The sequence below is a fragment of the Condylura cristata genome, unplaced genomic scaffold, assembly GCF_000260355.1.
Source record: "Condylura cristata isolate star-nosed mole 26May11 unplaced genomic scaffold, ConCri1.0 scaffold00045, whole genome shotgun sequence".
Lineage (NCBI taxonomy): Eukaryota > Metazoa > Chordata > Mammalia > Eulipotyphla > Talpidae > Condylura > Condylura cristata.
In genome coordinates this window covers 897,940-908,984 of record NW_004567146.1, presented here as the reverse complement: position 1 = coordinate 908,984, position 11,045 = coordinate 897,940, and the positions used below count along the sequence as shown (strand labels likewise).

The 11,045-nt window shown below is 54.0% G+C and overlaps 1 protein-coding gene across 3 annotated transcripts; it reads right to left on the bottom strand.

Annotated features, from left to right (window-relative positions):
- Positions 1 to 2,545: 2,545 nt before the first annotated feature.
- EFS (embryonal Fyn-associated substrate) lies at positions 2,546 to 10,903 on the bottom strand. Of its 3 annotated transcripts, XM_012734103.1 has the most exons (7): positions 10,328 to 10,903; positions 6,458 to 6,736; positions 6,051 to 6,191; positions 5,218 to 5,940; positions 4,873 to 4,962; positions 3,497 to 3,767; positions 2,546 to 3,103 (listed from the first exon to the last, which is right to left on the bottom strand). In XM_012734103.1, exons 1-7 carry the CDS (start codon positions 10,343 to 10,345, stop codon positions 3,084 to 3,086), a joined length of 1,542 nt encoding a protein of 513 aa, XP_012589557.1. In that variant the 5' UTR covers positions 10,346 to 10,903; the 3' UTR covers positions 2,546 to 3,083. The 3 variants fall into 3 exon arrangements, with proteins under 3 accessions (XP_012589557.1, XP_004694689.1, XP_012589556.1); XM_004694632.2 differs by lacking the exon at positions 2,546 to 3,103 and having other exon boundaries at positions 3,124 to 3,767; XM_012734102.1 differs by lacking the exons at positions 2,546 to 3,103; positions 10,328 to 10,903 and having other exon boundaries at positions 3,124 to 3,767; positions 6,458 to 6,569; positions 6,656 to 8,156.
- Positions 10,904 to 11,045: the final 142 nt, after the last annotated feature.

Sequence of the window (11,045 nt, the reverse complement as noted above, 5' to 3'; positions counted from 1 at the left end):
CCACCCATCCATCCATTCATTAATTCAACAGTAAAATGTAGTAAGTGCCTACTATGTATTTGGTCTTGTGGGCTTGTAGGAGATAATAGGGTGGACAAGATCCACCTTGGTGTAGCTTACTGGGGAGATATATGTGTAAGGGGCAATTACAGGAAAGTCTCTGTAGAGGATTGTGGAGGATTGGGTTGGACTCTGGACTCAACCATGGCTTCAGTCCTCGACAAGGAGACCAACTTGTTGGGCTTGGTACCCCACTCTGGCTGAGCCACCACCATTCTCAACCGCATTGGGCACTGTTGACCAGTCCTTCACCAGTTTCTTCCTTGTGGCTGCTGAATTCCACACTCCCCTGGCTTTCTCTTTTGCTCCTCTTTTCTCCACTACAGATTTTATCCTTCCTCCTCCTCACCCTCAGTGTCTGCCATCCTCGGAGGCTTAGTCTGAGGCCATCCTCTCCTCCGACTCTCTCCACCTCAGACATCCCCTGCCGTTCCGGTCACCAATACAAATACACACCTGATCTCCAGATTAATCTGCTCCCACCTCTTTGGAGTCCCAGACACATGAAGCCACCTCTGAGTTAACTTTACCTTGAGCCACTCACAGTTCCTCAGACTCAAAAGATCCAAACTCATGTTCTTCCCGTGTGACCTGGTTATCTTCTTTCCTTAGTGAAAGGTACCTCATCTAATTGTGCTCAGCAGCTCAGGTGACAGCCCTTAGAGCACCCTCTTTCCTGCCCCCATGTCAAATCCTTTACCAAACCGTCTGTATCTTTGGTTTTGACTTCTCTGTCCCATGGTCAATCTCCCTTTTGTGCAGGGAGCGGTCCTCTCCTCACTGATGTTCCGTACCCACGGTGTTTCCTCTTCTCTATGTTACTTACAATGCAGATGGAGTATCTTTTCAAAATGCAGATCAGATCATGTCCCTTTCCGGCTTCCCCTCACCTCACGGTAAATACTAATATCCTAGACTCTACATACTTGGTCCTGTGTGTCTAGTCCCTGGCTGTCTGCAGCTCCATTTCATCTCTCCCCGAATCCTCCACAGACGGTCAGTTTCAGTTTTCCAGTGCCACAGGACCCTTGCACAAGCTTGTCCTTATGCTTAAGACTTCTCTCCTTTAGTTGAATTCTCATCTTATCTCCAGGAAGTCTTCCCTAACTCCTAGAATTGTTAGTGTGACATCTAGACATGCAGTAGCCTATCACCTTGAATTATAAGCTGCATTTTAACTAGATCTGCAGGTGTATGTACATTAGAGACACGTTTCTCTAAGAGTTGATGCCTAATAGGTAATTTGGTCTCTAATCTTAGGTAAGAGCTGAAATTTAGGTGAGAGTATCCTGACAGCCTGAGCCAGGTAATCCATTCCCTCTTCTCTCAACTGAGCCACTTCTAATTTGTCTTCTCTGTTCAGAAAAATTTCCAAATATGGAAAATCCTTTTCTAAAACATTAAGCAGCCTCCTACCCCTCCCCACCCCCCAACTCCTTTCAGCATCTCTTCAGGTTTGCTTTAGCACCGTCACCACCAGCACTCCTTGAAGATTTATGTGTCACTGTCCTTTTGTCTGTCTTGGAATAACAATCCCTTAACTTTATTGGTGCTGAGCTGTCCACATGTATTATCTTGGTAGGGCCTCACAACAACCCAGTGAGACCATTTTAATCATCCTCATATTGAAGATGAAACCACGATTCAGTGGGATTGACAAGATTTCCCTACAGATCATCTGTCCGTGGCAGATCTGGGACTTGCACTGAGACTTCTGGAGCTAATTTCAGAGTGATTGCTTGAAAGTCTCAGAAGGAGGAGGATGACCCCTGTGCTAAGTGTTCCAGATATAGGGGTGAATTTTAGTGGTCCCAGAATTTGGAAATCAATGTTCTTTTGAGATTGAAATGAGAAGATAAACAAGTTGGAGGAGGCAAATGCATAGGGAGTGCCACGAGACAGAGACTGTGATTGAAATTTGGGGTGCCTCCAATCCAGTCACTGTGCCAGGGGAACATTTTGGGAAAATAATGAAGACACGGAGCTGTGGCCCGGGCTTCCCTTGTGATGAGTGGCTGGAGTGTGAGTGTCGCCCATCTGAGCCTTGTCTCATCGACGTGACCAAAGTTCCGAGTGCTGTGGACTTGTAGCATGTGCCCTCGTCTGTCCCCCATACCCTCCAGAAGATGCTTTATTCAGAATAGCTGACAGGAAGCCTGGGAAGGGGCTAGACCCTCTTGGGTTCACACAGGGGAGAGGGAGCCCAGGATGGGCAACATCACTCCAGCTAGCCAAAGCAGTCTCATGGGGCAAAGGGGAAGACAGGCCTTTGCTGGAGTGACCTCTTCAGGATGGCACTTGTCCAGTTCTCCATATATGACCCTCCCAAATGACCTTGTTTGACAGAAACTCTTGGCGGACAGGCCCCTGGTTGGTATCAGTCTGCCTTCCTGGAATGCTGTTTTCTCATTTTTGGGATCTCGGATACACTGCCCCCCCCCCCCCCGGCCAGTCTCTCTCACTGGCTTCTCTCCTCATTTGGTTGTTCACATCACACTGTTTATTCCCATCAGCACTGTTGTCAAATCTGTGGTAGGGTTTTTTTAATATTATTTTAATTGCTGCCTCCTTTATGTCTGTCCCACCCCCACCAGTGGGGTACTGGCATGCCATGGAAGCTGAGACCCTGCTGGATGAACAGTTGCTGAAGAAACAGTCAAATTTCCCCCAAATCCTAAAGACACCACGCCCATAATGGGAGTCCCACAGATTTGGCCTAGGGGTACCAAGCTTACCTCCTAGGCTCCCCAAAAGCAGAGGCAGGGTTTATTGAGGTGCACACCTGGTACCTGAGGACCAGGTCTCCCCACCTCCTGTGGGCAGGTACCCTCTGGCCTCTCTAGACTTCCACATTCTGCGTGGCCAATGTCCTGTCCTTTTCCCCAGTGACTAGTGAGGCACTGATGATCCAGGACAAGAACGAGGTTCCAGTCACCTGCTTCTCTCTGAGTCCAGAGGAAGGTGGCAGTGCGGTCACCAAGAACCTCCACCCCAGGCCGAGCGAAGACGGGCCAGTTCCTCCCTTACCCCAGAGGGTCTGTGCCTGTCCCAGACAAAGCAGGAAATAGTATTAAATATAAATAATTTATACAAAATGGCTCGTACAAAAAGCTGCGGGGTGGGGGATGCCTCTGTGAGAGGCTGAGATGACCAGAAGGGGGGAGAGATGCTTCCACTTCCCCTGGTCCCTGAAACAGAGCCTTCCAGACACCTAGGGCCTGGGGCAGGGAACTCTGGCAGGGAGGTGTAGGGCTGAGGGCGCCATAGCACCCTCAGGGGGCCAGGCTGGTGAGCAAGGTGGTGAACTGCAAGGCCCGCCCTGCCAGCTCTGCCACACATTGCGCCATTTCCTGGGCTGCAGGACTGGACGGGTAGCCCAGGGCGGCGCCCTTCACAGCCAGCACAGTGGCCCGCAGTGCCTGGCCCAGCGCTGTACCTGCAGCCCCAACCTGAGCTCGCAGAGGGGCAGAGGCTGCCAGCCGGCCCAAGGTGTCCCCAACAAAGACCAGGCGGTGGGCGGCCACCACCACCCGCTTGCTGTGGGGCACAAAGAGGCGTGGGGGCTCGTTGGCCCGGGTGCTGGACATCAGGGCCGCCACGGCTGCCTGTAGCACCGAGTAGTGGTTCTGGCACTGGCCGGCATAGAAGTGCAGGAGCTGGAGATCTCCGGTGGGCAGCACCAGCGGCTCCCCTGGGGACAGGGCTTTCTGAAGGGCAAGACAGAAGGTCAGTGGAAACACTCTCATTAGCATCCACCCTTTACTCCTCATCCCTTCTTCCTGAGTGTCATCCTCATCATACTCCTACCTCTGCCGTCAGAAAATTCAGATTCTCAGACTGCAGGAAAGTGTCCAGACTTGGTGTCCAAAAGCCTGGATTCACACACCTACAAACAAGCCTCTGAACTTTGATGCTTCCTCATCTCTAAAATGGGCACTCTAGTACTGTGCTGACCCAAAGAAACATAATGCGAACCACTCACGTAATTTAGAAATTTCTAGGAGTCACGTTAAGAAAAGCAAAAGAGCCTGTAGGTTTTTTTCTAATTCCAGATACATAAAGTGTTGTCATTTCAACACGAATCAATATAAAGAATAACTTAGTCCGGTGACATTTATATTTGACATTTATATGTAATACCACGTGTGGCTAGTCTTCCGCTTCTGCTGACTTCTCCCCTTCTGCGCCCCGCCAGCCAGCCAACTGCACCCCTCCAGCCAGCCAACTGCACCCCGCCAGCAGCCTGCCCTGCTCCTTGCTCCCTGCTCGCAGCGCGGGAGGGAGTCCATAGCCAGGGCTCAGCACGGCGCATGCGCGAGCTCTGAACCCGGCCTACGCCCTGCGGCCAGGAAAACCAAGAATGGAAGCTGCTGTGATTAGGACCACTGCACACAGACTTGAGGCGCCCACCTCACTTTCTTAAGGCTTGGCGAGATTAACTGAGGTTTCAGAGCCCCTGGCTTCTGAGTGGTGGCGCTGGGATTAGGAGGTCTCTTAGGAACCCAGGAATTCAGTTGGAAGCACCATCAGAAGTCACCCCGCCCAGCTCTGTGTTTGATTGCTGGCTGCTCAGTTTTCTGACCACTCTCCAGCACATTCTTTCCCCTCTTTCTTAAATTCCTGATATCCTTTTCTACATTCCTGCTACTTTCTGCCAAATCCTAACTCCTTTCGACTCCAACTGTCCTGCTCACTGAACTCTCACCCCCATCTTACTCTACCCCCCTGAAGGCTCAGTGAAGAGCACTCTTGCCAATTCCCTGTGCCTCCCTCCTCAGACCCCCTTCCAGAGCACCCCCTCCCCAGGGTTACCTGCTGCTCCGGGAGCCCCCTCTCCAGCAGTTCAGGATCCCCTGGGATGGCCTTATCCAGAGGCTTAGGTCCCTGAGCTTTATCCATGCCCTGCAGGAGGGGATCAGGGTCTCAACGCAGGAGTGGGAGGCAGGTCGGAAGGCACACAGGGGCCCCTGCTGCATTTGGGGGAGGTATGTGGTACCAGTACAAATGCTGAGGCCAACCTCGGGGGTTCCGGACCACAGGGCCAGCAAAGAATAGGAAGGTCTGTATCTGATGCCGGGCCTCCTTGCTTCTCCCCCAATACACCCCTGTTCTCTCAGGAACCCCTCCCCCCGGGGGGCTGGCCAGAGTTAAGCTTACCTTTAGGTGGACATAGTCATATTCTTCGGCCAGCGGGATGCCCTCATACTCATTGTGGTGTCCTGCTGGACTCTCCTCCACCTCCCCACCCTCTGGGTCCCCTTCAGCTTTGGGGCCTCCATAGCCAGGCAGGCGGGGTGGAGGCGGGGGCAGAGGCCGGTCTTGGATGCTGCCCTTCCGGCCTGGAGCAGGAGAGGGAGCTGGAGAGGGACTGGGCGCCTCAGGGACAGGAAGGGCAGGCAGGGGGCGGCGGGACAGACTCTCAGCCGAGGGCAACCGGGGCCTGTGTGTGGGTGGGGGGCTTCTGGCCAGAAGCAGGGCCAGGGTGTCCAGGTCACTGGAGGTGGAGGTTCCTGGGGACTCTGGAGGAGGAGGCGCCTCTGGCCCCAGCAGGGGCACATCGTAGATGCCCTCCTCAGTGCCACTGCCCTCTCCCTCTGTGAGCAGTTCCTCCGGTGCTTCATAGAGATTGAGCAGGGCTGATGCCCGTTTCAGGTTGGAGGGGGCAGCGTAGAGGGGTGGTCCTGGCTCCCGGTCTCCCTCACACTCCAGATCTGGCTCCGGTTCAGAAGGCGGCTTTGGGGCCAGAGGTACATCATAGGGAGCCTCGTCCTCTCCAGGTGACTGCAGCGTAAGTCGGGCCAGAGCACGGGAAAAGGAGGCAGGGGAGTCATAGGGGCCACTGGCGGGAACTCGGAGGGCGGTGGGGGGCACGTCATAGACCTGGAGAGAGAAGGGCCAGTTACCACAGGCGTAGTGGTGGGCATGTCGTGTTCTTAAACCACACACACACATACACGCACACGCACACACGCATCCACCTTGTTCCTTACCTCCAAGGTGTCCCCAGGAGCAGTCAGCTGGGTCCCGGTGCCTCTGGGAACTTTGTAGATGGGGTCAGGGGAGGGTGGGCAGGATCCACCTGAAGGTCCTGTGGTAGGACAGGGCTGAGCTGGGGGCGGCACCACATACACCTGGGGGATCAACACAGATGAGCAGGCGGGTCAGGAGTCGTCGGGGGCCAGTGAATCATATGTGTGCCTCGGAGGGGCTGACACCTTCCAACCCCCTCCCGGAGGCAGCGGGGAAACAGAGGCAGGACAGGGTTGGCAGACAGGCTTCATTCAGCAGTTGGTGAGGAGTGGCCATCTCGAGGCTCTCCTGGCCCCACCTCACTGCAGACACCAGCACAGGGCAATGGGGTCTCTTGGCGTGGGCTTGGGAGGGCTCCAGCTCTCACCTCCTGGTCCTCATTGCTGTGCTCGGGGGCTGGATGTGGCGAGCCAGGCTGGGCTGGGGGCACCTGGGAGAGGCTGGGCTTGGGTGCTGGACCAGCAGGAAGGAGCTTCACTCTGTTGGCGGGCACGATGCCCTGCTGACCATGCAGGGAGCAGAGGCACCAGCCATCCAGCCCGCCAGCGCCCTCCCTCTGCAGTACCCGTAGAACGTCCCCTCGGCGGAAGGACAGCTCCTGGGGGGACTCGGCGGTGTTGTCGTAGAGGGCCCGGGCCAGCTGGGCCTGGTGGATGAGGTGGGAGTGGGGAGAGGGTCTTCACACACATCTCGGGTCATGTCACGCCCTGCTCGAAACACTCTATAGAGCTTCCCATTGCCTTCAAGTGAAGACCTGAATTCTCAGTCGACCTTCCTGTTTCTAGCTTCATTCCCTGCACTGGCCTCCCTCGAACAAGCCAAGTTTCCCCCCGGACCCCTCAGGGCCTTTGCACTTATTAGTTCCCTTACCCAGAATGCTCCTTGACTGACTCCTCATCTGACTCACTCTTTTTCACCCTTCAGTTCTGCTTCAAAGTCCTCAAAGAGGTCTTTTCTTCCCCACCCCATTCTGTGTCTACACCTAATTTCCGTCACAATATTTTCTACTGTTTACTCTTTTGTTACTGATTTTTCTTTCCTTACGCTGTAAAACCCTGTGAGAACAAGGGTTGCCTTATCCCTAGCCTTAGCAGTGGTGCCTGAGTAGGAATCTGTTCTGAATAAACACACGTTGAATAAATTTCCTCCAAAATCTCACGAACACGAGGGAAAGGTGCTAAGATTCGCCCAGAGAATCTCTTGAATCTGTTTCCCAGTCAGCATCCCCTATTAGCAAAAGGTTAGATGAAGCAGCAGCAGAGATCTCTTGTTCTGAGAAACTAGAAGTTCAGCCCAGATAAGTACCTAGGCGTAATACAGAAGAAGCCAAAACAAAGGTTTTGTTTTCAGTCTGAACAAATAAGTTTCTATTAGAAGAGGCTGAGGTTACCATGGAGAAGAGGAAAACGTATGCGCTTCAGTACTCATGAAGGGAAGAGGTGGGGGGTGGGGGTGCTCTCTGTTGGACATCAGCTTGTTTCTGGTCTCATCTGGTAGGGATATGTAAGCTTTTTCCTTCCAGAGTCACATGCTCAGGTAAAAGAAAAAAAATCACTGATATAGGTGCAACTTATATATCCAGACTCTATGCAAGTCTTGCCTCAATCATCTCATCACATTTAATCCTCACAACCACCTTATGAGGGAGAGGCCATCTTTATCCCCACTGGGCAAGGAAACTGGAACAGAGGGGTTAGCACTTTGCCCAGTGACACATAGTTTAAATAGTTGGTAGAATGTGATTTGTTGTTTGATTTGAGAGCCTGCAGGCTCAATCTGACAGCTCTCTGCAATCACAAACATCAGGACTACTCTTTTTCTTATACTAGTAATGATGGTTAAGTCAAACAATACGAAGGCCTCACTACAATCAATTTTCTTTTGCTAATATTTCACAGGTATCTGGTTCCTTGATGCTTTGGATTCCTTGGTGGAATCCATTTTAAACCAGTCACAATGTCAAAATTGTATTCTGCTTCGAGGCCTCCCTGGCGTGCAGGGGTTAAGTCTCGGCACTATCAAGCTATCATCAGTCACTGCTGCATGAGTTCAATCCCCAGCCAGGAAGCTGACCCTCATGGTGCCTCAGACCTCTCTTGTCTCCCCCACTGCCCCCCCCAGGAGTGTATCTAGTAGGTCCACCTGTTCTACTCCCCACTCTCTCTGGTGAATCCTCCACGCCCCCACACCTCTGGTCTAGGGCCCACTTCCTGTATGCATAGATAAAAACAAATCTTCAAAGAAAAAATTATTCTGGTTCAAATTATGCTTACTAAGTGACAGTGCCTGCTGGCAGGACCCAGACTTACACAATGGTGGTGGAAAGCAGGTAGTTAGGCATCACTGACAGTTAATCCAAGCGAGCTGACTAATTCAGTAAAAACTCGAGTTAAAGCTCTCTGGAAGGCTGCATTTGGCCAGCGGGCCTTGGGAAGTATGCCCTGCTCTGCCAGCGAGAGCGCATGTTTCTCTCGGGTAGAGAGGTTGTCCAGCGCCCCATGGCTGGGAGATTTTAACAACAAGCTATCTTCTCCTCTTGTCTGATTCCAAACTCATCAAACCACTTTCTGATTATATCTTGGCTTCCCAAAGATATGGTCTCACACTAAGAACACATGCTAACAGATGACTCCAATTCCTAGTTAGCACAGCATTCTCTTTCTAATTATAAATTACAAATCGGCGTTTTGGATCTTGCCAGGGGTTAAGAGCACAGTTCTGAGGCAGACAGACCTGGGTTTGAGTCCTGTTTCTGTCCCTTTCTAGTTGGGTGACTTTGGGCAGGTTGTTGAACCTTTCCGAGTCTTAGTTTCTTCTTTTGTAGAATTCCATATCCGAATTTCCATTTTCAGATAATAACAGTACTATCCTCACAGTGCAGTTATGAGGATTGGATGAGATAATGGATCAAAACCAAAACAAAACAAAAAAAATAACAAACGCAAAAACAAAACAAGGCTTATCATAGGGCCAGATATAGTTGGTACGTAGACCCCAAATACTGGTGTTACTAAGATGCTGTGAGCTGGATTGGCATAAATATTACCCCCCCATCTCTAGGCAAAAAGAAAAATCTACTGCCTATGATTACACAGCCAACTGACTGGTTCACGGGCCAACAGCTTTCTGTCTGAGTGCTGCCACTATTTTCAGGACCGTCCTGCCTCTCCTCCTGGCTCTGAGCTATGTTATCACATCACAGCATGGAGAAAATCCAGGGAGTTTGGTCTGAGGAGGGCTCTCATGGGACGATGTCATGCTTCCTTTTCCAGCCTTGCAATCCTTCACAGAATATTCGTCTAGAGGGGCCAGAAAGCAGAGGCAGCTTCCCTTTCCTGAGAAATGCTAGGGCCTAGAGAAGGGTGGAAAGGGTACCGAGCTGCCGCATCAGACCAGGCCTGGGCAGAAAGCAGAGGTGGGGCTGTAGAGAGCTCCTCCCAGTGTTGGGTTTGAATTCTGTCCAATGGGGCCAAACCCCTGGGCCTAGCAATTTCCAGAACCCAGGCCAGGGCAGCTGATAGATTGATTGATGATGGGTGTGGCCACCCTGCTCTACCCGCTCCTCAGGGGCCCAGATGACTTGTGAGGGCGTGGCTGCTGGGTGGGAGGTGGCAGTGGGCCACACTCTCAGGGAGGCCTCCTCCCGCTCTCCCATCATGCCAGCTGTCTCCTCCCTTTGTCCCCAGTCCCCGGAAAGTGGCTTGAGGCTGGCTGACATCACCCCCACCCCCCCACCTCCACACGGCAGTCTCCCTCTTTGCTCAATTTTCTCCTCTGCCCCCATCCTGGCTCTAGAGAAGGGCCTCTTCAGGCCCTCTGGTGACTCCCATTTTCAGTTCTTTCCACTTCTACCCACCTCCGTTCTTTCCACCCTTTCCCAATCTTTTACTTGCCTCCCAATCATAAGCCCCCGCCAACCACCAGTGGCCATCTGTTCCCGCCCATAAGGGAGCAGATAGGACTCTGGCTTCGCTTGCCCCCTCCCCTTCTTCCAAGGGCAGCCTCCAGAAAGAAAAGGGGGGGGGGAGGGAAGAAGGGAAAACCCAGACCCAGAGGAGCTGCGGATGAGTGCGAGGGAGAAAGGGAAACAAAAGTGAGAGGAGGGGAGGGGAACGGACTCCAGAGAAGAAAGGGACCAGGGAGAGAGACAAAGAGAAGGCAGAAATAAGAGTGGCAGGAGTGCAAGGCAGGCAGCGCAGGTCTCTGCCCCTCGGCCTCCTCTCCCGGGTGGACTCACCGACGTGGCTACCGCCATGGCCTCGCCTCCCTCTCCGCCTGGCAGCCAGGCGCGGGTTCGCGGACTTCAGCAGTGGCTGCCCCGCACCATGGAGGCGACCCCGGCGCCTGAGTCGTGGCCTCCGCGAAGGTTGGAGGAGGAGAAAGAAAACCCACAAAACTCCCCAAATGGGAGGCAGCCTGGCCAGGCAGGAGGAGGGGCGGGGCGGGCCGGGGCGTCGCTGCGGGACCTCATCCAAGGGTGCGCGCTCTTTCTGTCCCCGCGGTCTCCCGGGGGCCGCGGGGTTGGCGGGGCCCGGGGAGCTGCCTGTCCTAGGGCGCCGCGGTCCCCCCGATCCGCATGGGCCGAAAGCTCCCTTCCAGGGCCGAGGCGGGAGAGGAGGCGGGAGCTGGAGCAGCGCTCGACGCTTCTCCGGGCCGCTCGGGACGGCCCCGAGGGCTGGGAGAAGCCGCCGGGGCGGTTGGGCTGGACGAGCGAGTTTAAGGGCCAATCCTCACCCCGACTGGGGGCCCGCGGCGGAGAGCGGTGCTCCCAGGGCTGAGATCCCCGCGGCCCTGGGCTCTGCCTGGGACGGGCGGGCCGCGAGGGCGGGCGGGCGGGCGAGCGGGAACCGAGACGTCCCCCCCTCTTAAAACTCGCCCAAGTTGAGGACTGGAGGCCTGGCAGGGGCGGGGGGCCTCGGAGAGCGAGGGGCTCGAGGGGCTCTCCGCCCAGACGC